At 33.9% G+C, this 23,637-nt stretch overlaps 3 protein-coding genes across 3 annotated transcripts; 1 reads left to right on the forward strand and 2 right to left on the reverse strand.

Moving 5' to 3' along the window:
* Nucleotides 1-11,064: 11,064 nt before the first annotated feature.
* LOC105801997 (glycine-rich cell wall structural protein 1.8) lies at nt 11,065-12,273 on the forward strand. The gene has a single exon (XM_052624526.1). It carries the CDS (start codon nt 11,110-11,112, stop codon nt 12,031-12,033), a length of 924 nt encoding a protein of 307 aa, XP_052480486.1. The 5' UTR covers nt 11,065-11,109; the 3' UTR covers nt 12,034-12,273.
* Nucleotides 12,274-14,055: 1,782 nt separating this feature from the next.
* On the reverse strand, nt 14,056-17,839 carry LOC105801996 (ubiquitin carboxyl-terminal hydrolase 20). The gene is made up of 8 exons (XM_012633390.2): nt 17,027-17,839; nt 16,809-16,932; nt 16,609-16,719; nt 16,253-16,416; nt 15,816-16,154; nt 15,505-15,627; nt 14,670-15,177; nt 14,056-14,587 (listed from the first exon to the last, which is right to left on the reverse strand). Exons 1-8 carry the CDS (start codon nt 17,483-17,485, stop codon nt 14,316-14,318), a joined length of 2,100 nt encoding a protein of 699 aa, XP_012488844.1. The 5' UTR covers nt 17,486-17,839; the 3' UTR covers nt 14,056-14,315.
* A 1,608-nt stretch (nt 17,840-19,447) lies between these two features.
* Nucleotides 19,448-22,804, reverse strand: LOC105801995 (probable ADP-ribosylation factor GTPase-activating protein AGD8). Its single transcript, XM_012633388.2, has 7 exons — nt 22,507-22,804; nt 22,257-22,375; nt 21,342-21,777; nt 20,960-21,226; nt 20,273-20,398; nt 19,875-19,973; nt 19,448-19,721 (listed from the first exon to the last, which is right to left on the reverse strand). Exons 1-7 carry the CDS (start codon nt 22,576-22,578, stop codon nt 19,614-19,616), a joined length of 1,227 nt encoding a protein of 408 aa, XP_012488842.1. The 5' UTR covers nt 22,579-22,804; the 3' UTR covers nt 19,448-19,613.
* Nucleotides 22,805-23,637: the final 833 nt, after the last annotated feature.

Consider the following 23,637-nt stretch of genomic DNA (forward strand, 5'->3'; position numbering starts at 1 on the left):
TTGTTTCTATTAGTTATTTTTATTCTTAAATCATTTGTATAATAATAACTAAATATATTTTTTTAAGATTAACTACAGAATGAACAAAAATATGATTTTTTTAGATATTAAACATTTTGGAATTTGAGGTTCTTGTTATTGATTGAATAGGATGTTTGATATGAGTAAGAATTTTTATTTTCTTTGTGTTTTAATCTATGAATTTGGGCAAATTTTCTGGAATTAAACTCCAAATTTATTTGAGCTATCTTATCTAACCAAACAAGATATGAATTTGAGTTATATGTATATAATTAATTTGTTGTAATTTAAGAATAAAGTAATTTCTCTTTTATTTATGTATGTAAAAAAGTATATAACAATTTTTTTAAAATTATTATATATAATTTTATTTATTTAGCTTAATTGTTATAGACTTTTATTTATATTTCCAGTTATCAACTCTGAATAAAACAATATCTTTTAAATTTGATATTTTCAGACTTTGATAAACAGAAAAGCAATGATGAGTTGGATTTTCCAATCGTGTAATATGATTTTTTTTCTAAAAAGTTATCTATATGTTTATGTTTAATTGTAGGTCCAAAGTACTGAATTCTATAGTCAAACTTATAATGTTTCATCGAACTTTTTAAAAGCAATAATATTATTGCAAAATTCCTACAACTACCTTTTATCAACTTGTTACAATCATTAAGTTCTATTGTTGGTTTTTCAACTTATTAAAGTACAATAATTGTGTTTGGATAGAAAATTCGAATCATTTATTAAACATAATTATGTATTTTCTGCTAGTAATATCACAAGAGAGATAATATCGAGAATGAAAATCTTCACCTCTGAGGTGCATTGAGTTAAACATACGGGGCGAGATCCAGGGTTAGCTTTGGTTGCAATACTGACAAGAGATGATGTTGATAGATGGGTTGAGGGAGTTGGGAGAAACATTCGGGGATGTAATGTTGAGCGGCTGAACTTTGGGCGATTTATAATGGCCTCACTTTGGATTGGGATGCTAAATGGGATAATGTTATTGTTGAAACGTGTTGTGCTCAAGCTAATGAGACAATTTTGGATAAGATTCGTGGACAATTTTGGATAGATTTCAAGAGATTGGCGGGTGGTCGTACAAAAAGTTTCCAGAGAAGCCAATATTACAGCACATACTTTAGCTAGAATAATGAGAAATCTCTCTTATGGTCCCAAAATCTTCAAGGAGATTCCGATAAAAGTTATTGAACAAATTCGAATAAATGGTCAGCTCATTTGTAACAACACATACTATCTTTATGATTGATATCTATATTTAAAGAAAAATAAACATTGCGATTTTAGAAATATTTTTAATCATTAACTAAATGTTAAACAATCGTTCATTTGAACATCTGTGAATAAAGAGGGGATAAAAAGTTGAGAAACCGGTGAGTGTGTTTGGAAACCATGATCTCAATTCCAAAGACAGCAATATTATATACAAATACATAGAACCTTATCACATGCCATGATCTGAATCTCAATGGATCGAATAATATCTGAACCCCAAATTGTGAAGAATAGATCCCTTTTTGACCACTTTTTAGTTGTGCAGGTGGATCAAAGACTTGAATGAGTGTATCCCTTTGTTGTTCATTATTTTGACAGTAAAAGATTCTGAAGCCAACCGTTTAAAATCCTCTACCTACCTATTTTTAAAACTCCATCTTATTTATGTTCTTTATAGTAATATATTTTGTGGTCTGTGATCCCTAGTGTTCGCCTGTCACAACCGCTTCCACTAATTTCAGGGTTGAGTTGACTCAGGTCTTGTTTTGATATAAAAAATTTTCGATGTCTAGAAAACTTGAACTTAGACAGTACACAATCTTGATCTCTTTCTCATTCGATCCCATGAGTATTATAAATACAACTTAATGGGTGTGCATTGTGTAAAATATGTTGTTCTTTTATTTATAATTTAATGTCAATTTGAAATCATGAGATGTATTGTGGGCGGTATTCACCTCATTCTTTAATTATATTATTAGGGTTTTCATATTTATTTATGAGATGCTGTACATTTCATAATCAGTTGTTTATCTCTTCAAAAAAGAAAACATAAAATGAGCACCCACCATGAAGAATTAATAAATGTACTTACCAACACCAACAGTTTTCTTTTTTTTTTTTTGGGCCGGGGTGTTTTAATTATTTGACAGGCACAGCATAGAATCCTTCTTACAAGACAAGAGCTAAGCCATTTGTTGATTTACAGTATTTTTCCACGGTGGCCAGAAATAAATTATCCCTTGTCTTTTCTCTTTTCTCTTGGTTCTTGTATGTTTGACACGTAGGGACTAAGTCCTTCATTCATGGATATTATTATTTACTGAGTCAGTCGGCTGTTTGGGGAGCTAGACTCGAGCCATCTTTTCCTGCATGGGACTTGAACAGCGTACTTTCCATTCATTTCTCCTTATTGGGTATATATGCTGTACTGAAAATCAGAATGATTTACACATTTTTATATCACTTACATAAAACCTTAAAGTACAAGTGTTTCTCGTTATTTATACTCCTTGCATGTACTATATGGTACTGTTGGATTCCAGGCAAATTGAGAGAAAGAGAAAGAACCCTAGCTATATAATATCATCATCTTCTTCTTCTGTTTTGTGAGGAACAGAACATGGAGCAAGTCATGTGGGGGAGATGTCCCACGTTGAACATGGATGTGTCGTTTTGGTATTTGGTGCATTACAATTTGCCTTTGATTGCTTCCTTTTTCATTGGATGTTTCAATTCAGACATCTAAATCGCTTTCTCCCATTTTTGTTCTCTTTTTTTAACAAACTTTAGCGATGGATATACGCACACGAACGCCATTTTAAAACAACCAAGAGTTAGGAGAGGCGGAGGATAGCTATTAGGTGAAGCCAAAGCAATTATTTAATATCTTATGAAAAATGTGGCAAATGCTAAGCTCTCATTTCAAGTGATAAAAACCAAAAAAAATTTGTCCATGGAGAAGATTTAAACATATTAAATGTAAATTAAAGATTATTTATTTTATAGTTCGAGTATAATTTTATTTGAACCGGTGATAGTATTTAAATAAAACCCTTTTAATAATGTCGACTCTCAAATTCAAACTTAAACCAGATACTTCAGAAAGAAAAAGTTCCACTTTTACTTTTTCTAACTACTTTATAATTTTAGTATTGTGTTTTCATTGTTGAACTTAAGATTTTGGTTATGATTTGAGGAGGAAATGGCAACTTGACCAACCATTCCCTCAAAATGCATGTATTTAATATGAATATGTCACTTGCCTATATGGGTATAAGGCCATCCTAGAGTTTGGTTTTTGTAGATTTATTTGTCATTTGATGTTCCTTTTTGAGCCAAAAATAAATTATAAATGTTAGAATTAAGTGACTCGAATTTTTTTTAAATAAAATACAGTGGTAAAATAAAATAAAAGTAAAATCCCTATAGAACTACACTTCTTTTATTTTATTTTAGAATAAGGTTTTTTAAACCTTATTAAATTCCATCTATTTGATATTGATTAGAATAAGGTGTTTCAATATTACTATATTCCTATTAGAATATGGTTTTACAAGCCTATAAATAGACATAGTCTATTCCTCTTGTAATTATTTGAATTCAACATAGTAAATTTTCTTCTCCTTTGCCCATGGTTTTTTCCCAAAAGGGTTTCCACGTAAAAATCTGTGTGCTCTTTATTTTTATTTCTCTTTTCTTTGTGATATATTGTCATTACCGACATTCTAGTTTTACAAATTGGTATCCGAGCTCTCGGGTTGTTCATCTTATTCAGGTAATGGCGTCTTTGAAGTATGAAATTTTGTTGTTGGATCGCAACACCAGATTCGCGTTGTGGCAGATAAAGATGCAGACAGTTCTTGCACAGATGGACTTCAAGGAAGCCCTACTAGGGGTAGATAAGATGTTTTCGACATTTACGGAGGAAGAGAAGAAGCGTAAGGATCGAAAGGCGTTAACACAGTTATATCTGCATTTGTCTAACGAAATTTTGCAAGATGTGATGAAGGAGAAGACCGCCGCTAGATTATGGAAGAGGTTGGAACAAATATGTATATCGAAAACTCTAACCAGCAAGCTGCATATGAAGCAGCGTCTTTATGCTCATCGTTTGGAGGACGATGCTTCTGTGTACGAAAACTTACTAGTGTTTAAAGAAATTCTCTCAAACTTGGAAGCCATGGAGGTTCAGTATGATAAGGAAGATCTAAGGTTGATTCTACTTTGTTCGTTGCCCCCGTCTTATTCAACCTTTAGAGACACGATTTTATATAGCCGTGAGTCTCTAACAGTTGATGAGGTTTATGATTCTTTGACCTCGTATGATAAGATGAAGCATCTTGTGGTTAAAACTGACTATCAAGGAGAGGGTCTCATTATTCGTGGGAGACAAGATCGGAATACTGATGATGATCATGGAAGGATACAGAAACGAAATCCTCGCAGTAAATCTAAGGGTAGATCGAAGTCTTCAAACAGAGGTAAAACTTGTAACTTCTGCAATAAGAAAATGCATATTAAAACTGAGTGTTATAAGCTACAAAATAAGATCAAAAGGGAGGTTACGAATCAAAAGAGAAAACAACCAGAAAATTTCGGAGAAGCTAATGTTGTAAAAGACTACAGCGATGGTGAACTTCTAGTCGCTTCTGTCAACAATTCTAAAGTGAGCGAGGAGTGGATCCTTAATTCGGGCCTCACCTTCCACATGAGTCCCAATCGGGATTGGTTTACAACTTACGAAATAGTGTCTGAAGGTGTTGTTTTGATGGGAAACAATGTTTCGTGTAAAATTGCAGCTGTTGGAACAATTAAAGTTAAAATATTTGATGGAGTTGTTAGAACATTTAGTGACGTACGACATGTTCCAAAATTGAAGAGAAATTTAATTTCATTGAGTACTCTTTATTCAAAAGGGTACAAATACACAGCTGAAAGTGGGGTTTTGAAGATTTTCAAAGGTTCCCTCATTGTGATGAAAGGACAGAGAGAGACTGCCAAGTTATATGTTCTGTAGGGTTCTACTATTACTGGTGATGCAGCTGTCGCTTCCTTTTCCATGTCAGATGATGATATTACTAAACTTTGGCATACGCGCCTAGGGCATCTGAGTGAGAATAACATGGCAAAATTTAGCAAAAGAGGTTTGTAACACTGTATTTTTGAGAAGCAAAAGAGAGTTCAATTCACCAGAGGAATCCATAACATGAAGGGAACGTTGGACTATATTCATTCTGATCTGTGGGGGCCATCCAGAGTGCCTTTGAGAGTGGAGCTAATTACATGCTAACTTTTATTGATGATTTTTCCAGAAAAGTTTGGGCGTTCTTCCTGAAGCAGAAAAGTGATATGTTTTCCGTATTTAAGTCTTAGAAAACTATGATTGAAAAACAGACGGGAAAACAAATAAAGTACCTCTGCACAGACAATGGCTTAGCGTTTTGTTCTGATGAGTTTAATAAACTGTGCAAGTCAGAAGGGATCGTGAGACACTTGATAGTTCATCATACTCCACAGCAAAACGGCGTTGCAGAACGAATGAACAAAACTATCATGAAAAAGGTTCAATGTATGTTGTCAAATGCCAACTTACCAAAGTCATTTTGGGCCGAAGCAGCCTCAACTGTATGTTTTTTGGTCAACCAATCTCCATCCGTTGCCATTGAGAAAAAGACTCCACAAGAGGTATGGTCTAGTAATCATGCTGACTATTCTGATTTAAAGATTTTTGGGTGTCCTGTTTATGTTCATGTTGATAATGGAAAATTAGAACCGAGATCCATTAAATGTGTTTTTCTTAGTTATAAAGCTGGTGTAAAATGGTATAAGTTATGGTGTCCTAAAAATAGAAAAGTTGTGATTGGTAGAGATATTATTTTTGATGAAACTGCTATGCTACCTAACTTATCTCTTAAAGGCTCTTCTAATAAAGAAAATCAAAAGCAGGTGGAACATCAATCCAGAATCTATAATAAAGTCGACTCTTCAAGCCAATACAAAAATTCAGAATAGAGTTACTTCTTCACCACAACACTCTATCACCAAACACAGAACTAGAAGAGAAATTAAACCTCCAAAGAAGTATGCCGAGGCTGATCTAGTTGCTTATGCTTTAAATATGGCTGAAGATATAGATGCAAACCAAGAGCCATCTAATTATTCTGAGGCGATTAGTTGTGAAAACTCAGAAAATTAGATGTTTGTTATGCAAGAGGAGATGAAATCACTCCACAAAAACAAAATATGGGATCTTGTGAAAATTTCTAAAGGTAAAAAAGTTATTCATTGTAAATGGGTGTTTAAAAAGAAAGAAGGGACTCCAGGAGTTGAAGAACCCAGATATAAATCAAAGTTTGTTGCAAAGGGTTACAGTCAAATTCCAGGAGTGGACTTCACAGATGTGCTCTCCCCAGTTGTGAAGCATACTTCGATTCGAGCTTTGTTTGGTATTGTGGCTATACATGATTTGGAGCTTGAGCAGTTAGATGTAAAAACTGCATTTTTGCATGGAGAACTTGAGGAGGATATTTACATGCAACAACCAGAGGGTTTTACAGTTTCAGAAAAAGAGGATTATGTTTGCTTGCTGAAAAAGTCCCTTTACGGTTTGAAACAGTCACCAAGATAGTGGTACAAGAGGTTTGATTCCTTTATGACTTCTTATGATTTTAAAAGAAGTAGCTTTGACAATTGTGTTTACTTTAAGAAAAACAGTGATGGTTCTTTTGTGCATCTACTCTTTTATGTTGATGACATGTTGATAGCAGCAAAAGATAAAGAAGAGATAAGAAAGGTCAAAGCCCAACTAAGTGAGGAATTTGAGATGAAAGATTTGGGACCAGCAAAAAAGATATTTGGTATGGAGATTCTCAGAGATAGAAAAGCAAGTAAATTGTACCTAAATCAGAAGGGGTACATTGAGAAAGTTCTTTACAGGTTTAATATGCAGAGTGCTAAGCTTGTTAGTTTCCTTTAGCAGCCCATTTTAAACTTTCATCGCCTTTGTCTCCACAATCAGATGATGAGATTGAGTACATGTCACATGTTCTATACTCTAGTGCAGTGGGATCTTTCATGTATACTATGGTTTGTTCACGTCCAGATTTATCATATGCAGTCAATGTAGTAGTAGATACATGGTGAGTCCCGATAAAGAATATTGGAAAGCAGTTCAGTGGATTTTAAGATACTTACGATGTACTACTGATGTTTGCTTACAGTTTGGAAGAACTAGAGATGGAGTCATTGGGTATGTTGATGCTGATTTTGCTGGAGACCTTGATAGAAGAAGATCTCTTACAAGTTATGTCTTTACAATCGGAGGTTGTGTAATCAGTTGGAAAGCCACTTTGTAAACTACAGGCACTTTGTTTACCACTGAAGCTAAGTACATGGCGATTACTGAGGCTTGTAAAGAAGCTATTTGGTTGAAGGGACTCTTTAGTGAACTCAATGAAGACCTTCAAATCAATACAATAATTTTTGACAGTTAGAATGTCATCTTCCTTATAAAAGATCAAATGTTTCATAAGAGAACAAAACACATTGATGTTCGGTATCATTTTGTTCGTGATATTATTCGTGTTCATTGTTGAAGTTAAACCCTTAAGGGGTTTTATGGAAGAGGTGGAGAACTTGTTCGTTGAGAGTTCGCAATGAAGAACTTGATCATTGAGAATTCGTGTCAAGGTGGAGATTCTTAGAATTAAGTGACCCGAATCCTTATTTAAATAATAAACAGTGGTAAAATAAAATAAAAGTAAAATCCCTATAGAACTACACTCTTTTCTTTTCTTTTAGAATAAGGTTTTTTAAACTTTATTAAACTCCATCTATTTGATATTGATTAGAATAAGGTATTTCAATCTTACTACACTCCTATTAGAATATGACTTTACAAGCCTATAAATAGATATAGTTTACTCATCTTATAATTATTTGAATTCGATATAGTAAATTTTCTTCTCCTCTACCCGTGGTTTTTTCCCGAAAGGGTTTCCACGTAAAAATTTGTGCTTCTTTATTTTTATTTCTCTTTTCTTTGCGATATATTATCGTTACCGACATTCTATTTTTACAATAAATGTGCGGGATTAAAATAAAATTTTTATATTAATTTATATTTTTATAATTTCTAAAAATTATTTAAAGTATTTTTACCAATTTTGGAAGTCAAGGTTACTTATAACCTTCCTCAAGCTCCGTCACTACTTGTCCTCAAGTAAAAGAATAAAGTGATGATTGAATTGATTAAATTAGTGATTTATCGATTCAAACAATTTTTATTAAATTCAACCGATTTTTTATTCTTAAAACCTATGAAACCATAACCATTAGAAACTGAGGTTGAATGAATAAAGTGGTAGCAGCAGATGATATAATGCAGCTGTTCAGCTATCAAATCAAACAGCAAACATAACAAGCATTCCCCTCATGCCCTATTGCTTCATTCGCAAAACTAACAATAATAAGGCGAATCTTTTGGCAGTGAACCAACGAAACGATGAGGGTTTCACCGTGGAGTCCCACCACAAATGCATTGCTGCTTAAAGCTGATTTCGAGTATACGTGTTTCATGTAGGATATATATAGGATGAAAACACACAATTGCATGATTACTCAGACACGATAAAAAGTGAAGTAAATTATTACTTAGGAATGTTTTCTATCTTCCACATTAATGGGGACCCCCACCCCCAGTTGTCCAAACTTTCAAAGGTATTTTAGTTTATCACGTACCTTTGATGGTAGCAAGTGTTCCTCGGGAACGAAGCCTTACATGATTTTTGGATAAAGAACCGAATAAAATTCATATATAACATACTTACATAATAAGATTTAAAATGAGATATCCGAAAACACAAAAATTGGGCGCACTTTGCTTATGGTTATGGACCCAATGGGGTTTCTTTTTCTAAAGCTTTAATTGGATTTATGTCTGATTTCTTCTTCTTTTTTGTTAATTTGAAACCTTGGGCTTTGGTAGTTAATTCTCAAAACTATGTTTCTCTTTATGTTCCTGCTAATGCCAAAAAAAAAACTTTGAGAAATGAAAGAGATATATATGTTCTTTTTACTCGTTTGTGCTGTTATAATATCATATATGGCAAGACAAGTACTTCAAAGAAGTATTTAAATTAAAAATTCGACCATATGTTTCACATTGGTTACGAGGGTGAAGTAAAAAAATTTATGTTAAATAGTTGAAGCTAAAAAAAAGTTACCCTTATCGAGTCATTTTACAAAGGGTTTTATCTACAATATTGGGTTTGAACTGGACCGGGAAAAGTCCAAAGATAGGACCAATTTGATCAAACCAAAGAAGAACATACAAAAGCAAGCAAGAAAGAAAGAAACATAGCAAAACATCCTTAAGCTAAGTACAAAGGGATGGATGAACAACTGTCTGCAAAAAGAAACCAAGTTGTATCCTGTATGTGTTACAGACGTCAGAGATGATGTAGTTTTAGAGAATGCATTGGTGGACCCTCACTTATTGAGGGAATGCCAAAGGGAAGGGATGGTGGGTGTGCTCTTTGCATTGCATGTGGTTCTTCCACTACTCTCTCTCTCTCTCGTTCATGCATGCGCTATTGCAATGTTAAAAAGTAAGAAGAGCCTCTATCTTTGAAATCAAGCAAATGGTTTCAGACCTGAAAATTAATGAGTTAACAATGGGTTCACTTAACATTGATTCTTCGTTTGGTAATGGAAAATCAGTGGATGCTAATCTTTGAAATCTATGTTTTGAAGTGGGATCAAATGTTAATACTGTACAAAATCTATTCCCTTATTAAGATTTGCTTAGAATATGGTGGACGATATAACATCATTGTCCACCATGCTAATTTAAGGCACTTTCTTTCTACACCTACTAATTAAACTATGGTACGATGAAATTAGCCTTTAACGTTGATATTTTTTGCCAATTTAACCCTCATTATTTAAAAAAAAAAAAGACAAATTTGATCATTAACTTTTTAAAAAGAGTTGAATTCTTGTTGTTTTAACAAAAATATTGACTGAAGTGATAGTCTGCATGGCAATCTACATGTCCTTTACGCTTTTTTTTAGACATTTTATCTTTGAATATTTTTAATTTTAAAATTATTTGTTAATGTAACATATAAGATAAATAGTGTTATGTCAGGATGAAGTACATCTGAACTACCATGTGATTTGACTCTTTTTCTTTTTGAAAGATCAAAAGTCAAATTTGACTAAAATAAAAATAAAAGCCAAATTAAAAAATATATAAATATTAAGCACTAAATTAATCATTATACCTTAAACCATACATCTCTCTTTCTTTTGAAAGGTCGTAATTATACTTATTTTTCTAACAGTTTTTTTCCCCCAATATTTAACTTCAACTATTGAGATAATTTGGTGGATTTTCAAAAGTGGTGGGTGCCCCTCTAAATAGGATAGGCCAATTTAGAGAAGGTGGTCGATTATCACATGATATGCAATTATTAATCAACTTTATTAAGATTACAACAGTAAATGCAAACATTTCCTCAAGCTGAAGTCATTGGAATCGGCCTATCATGGTTATGCCACCAACATGAAATAGTTTCATAGCCTATTCAATGATAAATCACATCTGCATTATTTGTAGATATTTATGTTACTTATATTTCCAAAACGGGGACTAATATAAAAGTAATTTCTAACAGGCTCATAATTATATATATGTATATGCATTATCCAATGGTCTGACTCAAAGATCCATCATTCTAAAGGATAAATAGATTATGTTTGGAGGCTTCATTTACTTAAATAAAGTGTGGAAATGCATGTTGTTAGGTTTAAGTTTAAGCAAATGTGGGCGCCAGCAAAAGCACACTAGGGATTCTAGTGTGAGTTTAAACTTGTGTCTTACTTACGACTGAACCATGTAGTGGTGGCATCCCACAACTTTCCGTTTGCATGTGCTAGTTCTTATCCCTCTTTTTGGATGCAGCATATGCGTATTTGGTTTTCAAGGCTTCAATCCAATCCCTATATATACCCACCTTCACTTGGTTTGTAAACCAAGGTTGTGAGATTTGAAGTGTTCAAATGGCTATGCATAAGGTGTTTGGTGCGGTTTTATTTGTGTTATTAGGTGTAGGCATCTGTTCTGCAACTAGAGCTCTACTCACTCTAAACGATGTAGGTTCTCACCTACCAGGTATTGGTCATGGTGGTGCCACCATTGGTGTATATGGTGGTGTTGGGCTCGGTGGAGGAGGTGGAGGCGGTTCAGGAGGTGGTGGTGGTTCTGCGGTTGTAGGAGGAGGTGTAAGTGCTGGACATGGAGGTGGTGGTGGTAGCGGAGAAGGTGGTGGTGTTGGAAATGGAGGTGCTGGTGGGCATGGAGGTGGTGGTGGTAGTGGTGGAGGCGGAGGTAGTGCAGGTGGAGCTTCTGGATATGGAAGTGGAGTTGGTGAAGGAGGTGGAGCTGGTAGTGGAGCTGGAAATGGAGGAGGTGGTGGAGGTGGAGGTAAGGGTGGTGGCGGAGGCGGAGGTAGTGCTGGTGGAGCTGGAGGATATGGAAGTGGAAGTGGAAGTGGAGAAGGTGGTGGAGCTGGTAGCGGAGCTGGTAATGGTGGTGGTGGACATGGAGGTGGTGGAGGTGGTGGTAGTGGTGGTGGTGGTGGAGGCGGAGCTGGAGGATATGGAAGTGGAAGTGGAAGTGGAAGTGGAAGTGGAAGTGGTGAAGGTGGTGGAGCTGGTAAGGGTGGTGGACATGGAGGTGGTGGAGGTGGTGGTAGCGGTGGTGGTGGTGGAGGTGGAGCTGGAGGATATGGAAGTGGAAGTGGAGGAGGAAGTGGCTCTGGGTATGGTTCTGGCAGTGGTGGTAGCGGTGGCGGCGGCGGTGGTGGTAGCGGTGGCGGCGGTGGTAGTGGTGGAGGAGCACATGGAGGTGGATATGGTAGTGGGGAAGGAGTCGGGGGAGGTTCTGGTGGTGGCGGCTCCAGTGCAGGAGGTGCACATGAATGAAGATATGGAAGTGGTGGTGGCCATAGTAGCTATGCCCCATGAAAGCACCTTACTATCACTAATACTCTACACTAAGATTATGAATTTTCTTACCGCAAGTAATAACAAAAATAAGGTTAATTTAGGTAAGAAAATCAAAATGCTCAAAAGCATTGCTAGAGACTATGGAAGTGAAATGAATGGCTTTAGAAATTGTATGAAATGAAATTCATATAAATATAGACATATTTAAAGTTAAAACATGTGAATACCACTAACAAGCAACATCATAAAATCAATACCACAAGTTTCGTAACCCATTAATATAATATCATCAATAAAATGGAAATCTCCAAAGAAAAACCAATAATATTTTATTTAATCTTAATTATAAAATATAAAAGTTAATTTCACAAAATTTCTAAATTATATAACTCTTATTTTAAATCAATCTTTAAATTTTAAAACATTTTAATTATTACCTCAAACTGTGCACCATCCACTGCTCTAATTTCAGATGTCTACAGAAATTAACTTGAAAAGCAAGTTACATTATCCAAGTTTGCTTAAATCTTTTACCATCTAAAGTTGGCTTGATTAGACAGTAAAGAATTTAAGTAAAAAATATTAAATATTAAATATTTTATTTGTTATCAATATCTCAAAAGATTAAAATTAGTTTAAATATCATAAGTAAAGTCACATGTGATCCTATTTGAATCGTTGCTTTTCTATTCATATAAGCATTTCGTATAGAGGTTATTATGTCAGTAATAGTGTCCTTACCCATGGTAAACTAAAATTTTTGTTGCTCCCGAATTTTGATATATCCAATGTGATCTTTTTTTTTTTCTACTTAGTAAAGGTATATACGTGAGACACTATCTACTAATTAATCTATGCCATTTAAATACTCTAAATACTCTAACTATACTTGGGTCTCATCTTATAATACCTCGGGAGCTAATGAAACTATTTTAGTGGAATTTAACTGTCTCAATTCTCGGGCGATCGCACCAAAAATTCGAGTTCCTTTTGGATGTCCTTCTTGATCAATGACAACGGCAGCATTGTGATCATATCGTATTATCATCCCGTTGTCGCGTTTGAGTCCTTTACGAGTGTACAATTACAGCTCTGATCATTTCTGATCTTTCTAGAGGTGTATTTGGTACTGCTTCCTTGATCACAGCAACAATAGTGTCACCAATATGAGCATATCGGCAATTACTATCCCTTATGACTCGAATACACATCAATTCTTGGGCCCCGTTATTATTTGCTGCATTCAAATGGGTCTTGTCTTGGGAATAAAAAAATAATTGCGAGTTTCCTTTTTTTTTTTGACAAACAATATTTCTTTTTTTTCTTCATCCTTTGTTACATTGAAAAAAGAGATTCGCGATTTATTTCCATACCCAAACAAATACAAATTTGGAAGGTGTAAATTCCGCACTTGTGGCTTCTATGGAATCTCCTATAATTTGGATATACTATTTTGGGGTCAATCTATTAGGAATAAGTTTACACAGTTATAGTTCATTTACATTAAATTAACACCTAATTAAATTAAATAAAGAGACTAGGCCTAACAAATACTAACACAAGACTCCACTACTTAATTCAAAAGCCAAAATGTTTAATTAAAATTCAATTTAATGCCTTTACCTTTTTACTTTAACTTAAACTTAAGAGAAGAAAAAATATTCTTTTTTTTCATTGTTCAACGACCAATTTTAAAACCATAAGATTCTTTTTTATTTTTTATTCATGAAAACTAACTATAAAAATAATTATATAAAATAGTTTCAACTTTCTCACCTGATAATGAGAGAACAAAATTGAATAAATACTAGTACCTATTATTGGTAAAAAGATAGAGATCAAAACAAATAACTCTCGTGGTCCAAAACTTGAAGCATTAAATAGCTTATTATATGAGATATTCTACTAATTTAAATTTTTTGTTATGAATATATAGTGAAAAATACCAATGTCAAAATTAAGGTAAATATAAGCCCATTTAATTAATTAAAAAGCCAATAAAATGAAAGAGATTTAAACTAAAATTACTAAAATATTTTAGTTTCTTAACTAACAAAACCTAACATATAAAAAGAAAAACCCATATCTAATATTTACTTCCCCAAACAATATCCTAGATTTACAATTTCCCTCAAGTTAAAAAGTAAACCAGGAATGAGTATATCAACCCTGTTCAGCACAATAGATACGAGCTCAGCCGTTAATCATGGCCAAAACCAACCGATTAGATTTTAAGCAAAAAAAGGCACACAAACTGATCAACGCGAGACAGGAACCGGGTGCATAAGGTTCTGGTTATGTTTGGTCCTAGGGCTCACCCGTTTGCAAGGAGACGATCCCATTCTTTTCTTCATTTTACCCGGTTGTGGAGACAGTAGAGCCATAAGTTTAGCGCCTCGTGCACTAGGCATCTTTTTGGCATATCGCATTGCTTCAATTCTTCCTTGATCCATCTCAGGTATCTTGTTTACTGCTCTTCTACAAACACCACCTCGTTTCTCCTCTTTCAAATGAGTTTGTGGACCGCATCCTGAAATGTATGCCGTATAATTGTGTCATGTTATCCTAGAAATGAGCACGTTATGGAACTTAATATTAAGGCATTCTTTTACCTGAAATATTCCTATGACAATTGTCTAGGGATGGAGATCTGGATGGCATTATAGGGGAACCACAGTCATTTGTAGCTTCCTCAGAACAATTAATTGACCTCAATGGTGGTATAGAAGCATCTGTCATAGGCTCATCATCTGTAGGGTCAATGGACTTTGATACATGAAATTCTGATTCATTTGCAGGCACTCCAGAAATTCCATCAGCAACAACACGGGGTTCATCAACCTTAACTTCAAACTGTGTATCGCAAGAGAATTGAGTTGAAGCTCTATCAGCAACATCTTTAGTTTCATTGGCGCTGCAATTGGCTCCCTTTTCCACCTCAAGATTGGAGGCAAAGTCTATGTCATCTAGAACAGACTTTGGTGAAGAATCAGAAATTCCAGGGTCTGCACAAGGCTTTTGCACTTCTATTGCAGTTGAAAACCAAGGTATACCCTGTTTAGCATAGAGCAAAATATAGGCTTCCTGGGACAGCACAGCTTCTTCTTCAACACAGGTAACCTACAAAAGACAGAACATGACCATTATGCACTATTATTCTAAGTACCATCAAAATGTTACCGAGTATATTACAAGTTGACACCTAAATTTCAAACTTAGGATGGAAATTTGCAATATCAGTGAAATTATCAGATCCAAATGCTTGAAGAACAAGCAAAATATTTAAAGCAGTGGGGAAACAGAACCCTCTGTAAGGTATCCTTCATAAGCAAGAAACTTTCAACAAGAAACACATTGTATCCAGTTCAGAAACTGGATATGTTAGTAACTATCCTTAGTAAAAACCAGAATGCACATTAAAATGTGGACAAATTCATCAACGCTTACCCTTGAATCATTCATCTTATGCCACATATTAGGAGAGGATCGAATGTAGCAAACATAGTGTCCAGAAGTAGGTCTGAATCCAGAATGTTTCACAACTGCAAATAGTTGATACCTCAGTTCCTCCTATTGCAAAAAGGATAACAAATGAAACAAGTTCAATAATCATGCATTAAACATAAATTTTGTCTTGTCTGATATGCTCAAAAAACCAATATAAGACCATATAAACCCACTACTAAGTATAACATCAAAAATCATTATTGCATTAGTCAAGTGATTTTGTAGATGGTAGCAACGAAGGTGATACTCACATTATTTCTCTCATTGCCAACAGCATAAGGCTGCAAATCCAGCTCCAATGGGAAGTCAACATGCTTGTCAATCTTCTCAATATAGGTCCCTTCAGTCTTAAATCTTTTCAAATGGAATGTTGCAACTGAAGGAGCTTGATCCAGCATGAGCTGTTTCTCTACCGACACCTGTTCTTTACAATTCTCACACCTAAAATTCAATTCCAAATCTTCTATCTTTTCCACTTTGGTGAAAGATTCCAAGGCAGTCGACAAAGAGTCTGCATCTTCAATTTCCAAACTCAAATCATTCAGGGGCTCATAAGTGCTTGAAACATGACCACAATTGCAACAACATAGCTGAAACAATAAAAAGTCAAATATGTTCAATAAGAGAGTAAAAACAAATGTTTATATGTAAACGAATAATAAACAAGATCAAATTGTATCATTCATACTCTGCTAACAAGACGACCACCAAAAACCTTCTTAACTAGGCAATCATCAATAGAGGACAAATCATTCTTGAGCTTTGAGCAACAGCTTTCAAGTCTGTCTAACAAGCATTGAAGGAACTCATGAGCATCTTCTTGCTGATATCTTTGGAAAAATGATGAAAAATCTGGTTTCATGTGAGTCAAGAATCACAATTGCAAAAATATTACATTTTTTTTTCTTAATTATACACCTTTCCAAGCAGATCAATAGCAAATATGGCAATCTCATCAAATTAAACTAAAGAAAAATATAACCAAATTTTACTAAAAATTCAATTACAAATTAATCAAGCTAATAATAACCAAATCAAGGATACAGTTCAAATTGTCAAAAATTTTGGTAGGCGATACGACCCCTCCAGATGAATGTAGTGAAAGCTCAATGTGATCTCGAAGAGCACAAAGCAAACAAAAACTCTCCATATCACCTAATAATCCCAGCAAAAAACAAAAATAGTGAGAAACCCCGAAAAGGAAATCAATAAAAAAAATAGAAGCTGAAAGCAAAGATTTTTACGATCACAAGGCTTCTCATGATGATTCAATGATCGAAGACCCAAAACAAAAGGAACAGTGTGGGTAAAACATTGCAACACGGCATTGATAAAACATGTATTACCCAAATTTTCCAGCCCTGCACCCTACATAACCATTACCGAAAAAATGAACCATTTAGAATTATCATTCCAATTAAAAGTACAAATAAACTCCAAAATGTCAAAAGTAAAAACATACCACACCGGTCGGTTTATCTTCGTTTCTAGAAGTCTCTTTAGGAGACCAGTGCTTTGACCATGAAAGGGTCCATGACGAATACCCAGATCCAGGGGATTTGAATTCGTTGTCTCTGCGAGAATAGTTGTAAGGAGAATTATAGCCACCATGAGGCCATCTCTCGTCTTCTTCTTCCTCTTGCGGACAGTTTTCAGGTTCCTTAGACGGCTCGGATTCAGTAGAAGAAGCCGGTGGCGGCGAAGGACCGGCGGCGGTTTCTTCTTCGATGGGATTTTCCCTGGCTTCAGTACCAATAGAATCAACGGCCATTGGAGAAACAGATGAAGACCCAGACAAAGAATCGGGAACCAATGGCAAAACTCGACGGAATCCATCAACATGCTCCTGAGAAACGATAGATTCTGAAGGAGGTGGATCGGCTGTCATTAGGGTTTGAGGAAAAGATGTTTGGACTTCCATATTTTGGAAGATTGGGAAAAAAAAAAGGAGTTTGATGGGTTTTGAGAGAAGCAAAACAAGGGATTGGAGGGCAATGATACTATATTCTGGAACACAGGAAGACTCAAAATCTTATTTGTTCTGAGAGGAAAAAAAATGAAAATACAAGAGGGAAAACTGGGAGGAGGGAAAGTGGGAAAAAGGGATTTTTTATAAAACCATTTTCTGAAGGTGGTTTTGAAATGGGAGGGAAAACTAAGCCGCCATTAATTTGGATTCTTTTCAGAGGTTTTTTTCACACATTGAGTTGACTGCTAATGCTATGAGAGAACTTTGTTTTCTTTTACCTAAGGAGAAAAGTAAAAGTAATTAGAACTGTTCGGCTTAGGCTACAAGATCCAGTCCAACCTTCCCCTTTTGTACGGTTTCTTTTTTCCTTTTAAAATTGGGTAAACTGTATTTAAGATCATTGAACTATTAATAAGTTTACGATTCGATCATATAACTTTAAAATGTTATAAAATTGTCAATAAATTATTCAAAAAATTTATTCAAGTCACTAACTTGTTAAAATTATTGTTGTATGATATTCTCAGTTCTCACCTCCCACACTAATCAAAAGGTAAACTTTCTCTCCTCTTCTATAATTTACTTTTTTAATGAAGCAACTTTGAATATTGTGAATTTGTAAATTAAAATTCAAACTTTTTTTATGATGTTTGACATTGACCATTTTCCACTATACCAATTATCAAATCGTCGCTCAAATATTGTCAACTAGACTTTAAAATGGACTTAATAGTCTATTGGCTTAAATGGAAACATTTGAATAGTTTAATGACTATTTTGTAATTTTTGAAGTTGAGTGATCAAAATGTAAATTCACTAAAATTTTAGTGACCTTGGGGCAGTTTACCCTTTAACTTTTATCTAAATTGTTAATCAATTTCTCCTTTCTTTTCTTTAATTTTTTGGGTGAAAATTGTTGTTTTTTCTCTAATATTACTCATATTTTTCCTATTTAATTAAATAATATATGGACTAATATGGAGTCAAAACAAAAGTTATAGATTTAATATTAAGATTAATGAAAAACTATTTCTTTTAAGGAGAGAAACAATTTTTATGTTTATACGAATTTGATTCACAATTAATTCATAATAATTAAATTTAAAGACCCAATACGTTTTCAATAATATTTCCATTCTCAAAAAAAAGAAAATATTTTGAGTTTTCCTTTTTGTCTAGTAATGTCCAGCGATAGGATCAAGCAAGAAAAATCGAAACCGATCTGGATCGAAGTATTTAAAGGACTTATTAAATTTAAGTTTAAAATCTACTATTAACAAAACCAACCTGAATTTGATATATAATTAATGTTTTATGATATATATTTAAAATAATAAAATTATTGTCTTGTAGAAATATTTATGATTTTTTAATCAAATAATATTCAAAAGTCATAAAATATCTTATTTGTCAAAATAAGTTTAAAAATCTAATATAAATGAAGAGTAAAAAGTTAAACAAATCGAACCGAATTATAGTGAACGTTTTAAAAAATACAAAAAAAAAATCCCCGAACTCTAACCAATATCACCCTATCTAAAGCTTGGAGACCAGAAGGAAAAAGAAAAAGTTATGCTTCAAATTCCTTTTGTTGGGTTTCAAAAAGAAACCCCAAAATCCAATCCCAAATACAATTCAGTTTTTCTTTTATGTTTTATGTTCCATATGATATATATAATGTATTGCAAGCAAAGTAGCTTCTACACATCTATCTTTCGTAACAATGATTTCAAGCAAAGCAATGATAAACAAAAAAACTTTTTTCAAAACAAAGCAAACACTTTCTTTTCCAGCATTTTTCAACTTTAATAGTAAAGTGGCCTAATAAACTGGACTGAGTGAATAAAATGCACTAAAAAGAAAAAAAATAAAAACCCACAAAACACCACTTGTAGTACAAAATTAAGAAAACCATAAAGAAAGCTTGGAGGTTTTTAAAATATTTATTTGTCCTGTGAAAGAATTGTTATTATAAAATGGGTCTACTACATTTCACTACCAAAAGATATTGGCCGGTGATCTAACATAACAAACTCAGATATATATCATATATATAGATTTTCAAGGCCAGAACACTCCATTACAGGATTCTGTCCTGGAAATCGCTCATAAAAGTGGACGCAAAGGAGCTCAGCTTCTTTCCGGTCTCTCCTGCTATGTTCTTAAGGCTCGAGATATCCTGCTGTGCCTGAAAGTCAAATTTCATATGAAGAAGAAATAGATCAACTTAACAAGATAATGAAACCCAGAACAAAAATAGGGATAAGATGAGCTTCCTTGATATCGCATGCACGAATCAAAGTTCAAGCGATGCATAAAAGAAGCGATTCATGAAGCAAACCTGGAAAGAGAGTCGGTTGATGAGGTCACTAGCAGTAAGGTCAAGAGCATTATCTGCACCTTGACCAAATAGATCAGAGCTGGAGATGGCTGTTGAGCTCTACAAAAACAATTTGGCTATTAATCTCGGAAAAGCCACATTTCATACATAAACTTTACTGTTCTCACATCCCTTGAACTTAGAAAAGACAAACTATTTCCAATAATGCCTATATATTTTCTGTTAAGGATGAAATATTGAGTGCGGATTCCAAAAGTTTGGTGTTTTCTATGGCTACCTCATCATAAGAAAATGATGCCTAATCGCAAATACAAAACAGTTTACAATTATGTTCTTCTAGGAATCTAATTCTGCTGAACTCTTTCAAGCCTTAAAAAAGAAATAGCAATTGCACATACTGAGAATTTCTGCAAAGTAACTTGAGCTTCATTGTCAGCTGCTCTGGTTTGGTCACCAAAAAATTGGGCTGATGAAATAGATTTAGCATTTGAGAATTTTTTCCTAGCTTCATCGGTTTCCTGGATCTGAAATTAAAATGAAACGATAGAGAAAAAGAAAAGTTAAAAAGTCCAAAAAAAAAAACAAAGATGCAAGCTGAAATAAGAACTAAGATAGAACACTTCAAAGGGGGTAATTATAAATGTTGAAGATAATCATACAACAGTTCTCTCCCATCAAATTCTCGTAAATCAAATTACATGGAAATGTACAATATGGCAATATGGTCTTCTCAAAGAGTCAATCGATTTCGGATGTACAAGCAATACATCCGAGTAGATTCAAGGTGCTCGTAATGTCATGTTAGAAGAAAGTAAAGTTGCTATGTCTTGAATTTTGATTTTCAAGGAATAATGCAACTTCACTTAAGCTCAAAGGATAACCGAAATAAAATATTGTGTTCAATCTTGATGCCAGATATCCACTTTAAGAAGTTGAAATCCTCTCCAGCAGTAGAGGTTTTGGAATGAACCTTGAGTGACATAAAGAATCATAAAGAGCAGGATGTTCTAAAAGCAAAAGGAGAGAATTCCATCAACCATTTATAAATAAAATATTAAGGTGGTCATCTACAGATGTCATATTACCTGCACTTTTGAGGAATTTGAGCTTGATTTCTTCTGAAAACCACTGTCCATTCCAAATTCTGCAAAGAAGCTGGACGACTTTGGTGGAGCAACATGATTAAGCACTTGTGGGCCACCATGATTCAACTCAGTAGATTGAACATTTTCTACGTACTCAAAACGAGAACGAGATGGAAAAGATGAGCCAGTGGGTGCAATGTCATTAGTTGAGGAAGCAACTGGGACAACTGGTTCTTCAGGCTTCTGTTCGTAGAGATTTTCACTTGGCTACAATTAAAAAAGACCATGTTATTGCATGTAAAGGCATATAAAGCAGTCCCCCCTCCCCCCTTATGAGTATTCTGCTGTTATTGCCTGGCTCACAAAATTAAACAATAAATACCTTATTAGTAAGCTTTCTGGCACCAAGCCCCCCGGTCTTCCCGGTAACCTTTCGGGCACCAAGAGGCTTCTTGACAGCGCTGGTAACAACGGTATGGGAAGCTTTTGGGGCAGCAGAAACTTCGGGTTTTTCTTGACTGCCTAAAGAACATTCTTTAAGAACTTCATCAATCTTGCTGCCAGAAAATCCATTAGGTGCTGCTGACGATTGAGGAGCAACGGGGGATGAAGGCAAACCAGCATCTTCAGCCATACTTTTAGCCACCTCTTTCGATAGCATTTGCCTATATAAATCAGCAGCTCTTGAAGTATATTTGGCCTCAATTTTGCCTCCATCAGTCCAACCATGTTGCTTAAAGAAAACTTGTGCACGGTTGTTTCCACCATAGACCATCATTTTCAATTGTTCAGGAGACCAAGAGTCTAAATTTGTAGACCTGCATAAAATATACAAAATCTTCCATAAAAAGAAAAGGCAAATTCAACGACTCGAGAACATAAGCAGCAGCAGCTGCATCAAGATATGACGGTATAGACATTACAAAATCCACACTAATGTCCATGTCAATGTAAACACCAAAATCTAAAAGACTAGCTATTTTTCTCACTTTAATTCCTACAGTTGCATTTCAGCAGATCCAAAACGAAAGAACATAATCTGCTCAATAGAACCTTTCCATATATAAGTTTATAAAATTTGAGAACAGATTTGACATATCAGTTTTATCCATAAATCTCCTCAGGAAAATAAAAATTGAAAGCACAAAAGAGCCGTTTCTTCCCCTATATATTGAAGATCAAACAAAAATTTCAACCATTTTCAAGCATAATTTGAATAATTTGGATGCAAAATAAATAAATAGAACGCATCAATCAATGTTAAACACGAAAAAGTAAAAAGGATTCGAATTAAAACCTAACAAAGCTGATGTGTACACCGAGACTCCGGTGAACGGCTGAGCAATCGATGCAGAGAAAGATCCCATACGTGACCGACGCCCATGTTGGATTTTTCGCATTACAATCGAAACACATCTACAATATTTTTTTTACAATGCAAATTAGCCGAATTCAAGATGCAGCAACAGAAATTCCAGATCTGAACCAGATCTAAAAACATAATTACAAAAAAAAATCAAAATTCGAAACACAAAATAGAAACAAACCTTGTTTTCTGATTTTGCTTTCAGCTTTCTGAAAACCGCGTTCTTGTCGCTCAGGCTATCGGACGACGCCATTGATTCCCTTTTCTTTCTTTTTTTAGAATTTTAGAACGAAAATTTTATAATATTTTTCGTTTTTGAAGATGATTTTTTTTCCGAAGAGGTGTGGGATCGAACACCTCCTCCGGCTTTGAGATTATGAGAGAAGAAATCTAGTAGTATTGAAAAGATGACACCAACTCTGAATTTACAAAATATAAATAAATAAATTTACCATGAACTCACCAATTTATGAGCTGTTGTATTGTAGTCTAATACAATTAATATCTGTATTATTTATGAAAATAAATCTTTATTAATGTCATAAATTAATTCAAATGAAAAGAACCACTCTCTCTCTTCATATCAACAAATTTAATACAATTGAAATTAGGACTTATACGAATCAAAAGTTCCTAACCAATCAAATTAAACCTATTTTATTGTTGGGAACAAAATGAAGCTTTGTTAAATACCAAACAAAAAAAAAGCTGAAATCAACCAAATACTACACTTCAAATTTAATTTCTTTTGGGTAAAAATACTTTTTTTATCTATTTAATCCTGTTAATTTTGAAATTTAGCAACTAAGGAAAAGTAATCATAATATTAATATTTTTATCAATTTTATTAGTATAATAACAAAATTACCCTTAAATTTTACATGTTTTGTCGGTTTAATCTTGATTCAACAAATTTAGCCCATAACATTCACATGTTCTATCAATTTGGTAATGATTTAAAAATTGAGCCTACAATACAACATTTACACAATATATAAATACTGATAATTAAATTTATTATTATACGAATAATTATGTAGAATTTATGGAAAATACTTAATTGTCCAATTTACCTATATCTAAATTGAAAAATGATTTAGGGTCTGTTTGATTGCCAGTAAAATATTTTCCGTAAAATGATTTAGGGAAAATGTTTTGCTTTTCGTAAAATGATTTCTTGGAAAATATTTTACGGTGTTTGATTGAATCTGTGTAAAATATTTTCTATTGTTTGGCGATTTCTGAAATATTTTTGAAAAATTGTTTTTACATATATTGATATGTATTAATAATTTTTATATTTTAAATTATT

Source organism: Gossypium raimondii, chromosome 11 (assembly GCF_025698545.1).
Source record: "Gossypium raimondii isolate GPD5lz chromosome 11, ASM2569854v1, whole genome shotgun sequence".
NCBI lineage: Eukaryota > Viridiplantae > Streptophyta > Magnoliopsida > Malvales > Malvaceae > Gossypium > Gossypium raimondii.

Coding starts and splice junctions, on each gene's coding strand:
- LOC105801997 (XM_052624526.1), top strand. CDS start 11,110: ATGGCTATGCATAAGGTGTTTGGTGCGGTTTTATTTGTGTTATTAGGT.
- LOC105801996 (XM_012633390.2), bottom strand. CDS start 17,485: ATGGAAGTCCAAACATCTTTTCCTCAAACCCTAATGACAGCCGATCCA. Junction 15,628..15,815: donor TTGGCAATGAGAGAAATAAT/GTGAGTATCACC, acceptor TTTTTGCAATAG/GAGGAACTGAGGTATCAACT. Junction 15,178..15,504: donor ATAAGATGAATGATTCAAGG/GTAAGCGTTGAT, acceptor TGTCTTTTGTAG/GTTACCTGTGTTGAAGAAGA.
- LOC105801995 (XM_012633388.2), bottom strand. CDS start 22,578: ATGGCGTCGTCCGATAGCCTGAGCGACAAGAACGCGGTTTTCAGAAAG. Junction 22,376..22,506: donor AAGCAAAATCAGAAAACAAG/GTTTGTTTCTAT, acceptor AAAATATTGTAG/ATGTGTTTCGATTGTAATGC. Junction 21,227..21,341: donor CCAGAAAGCTTACTAATAAG/GTATTTATTGTT, acceptor TTTTAATTGTAG/CCAAGTGAAAATCTCTACGA.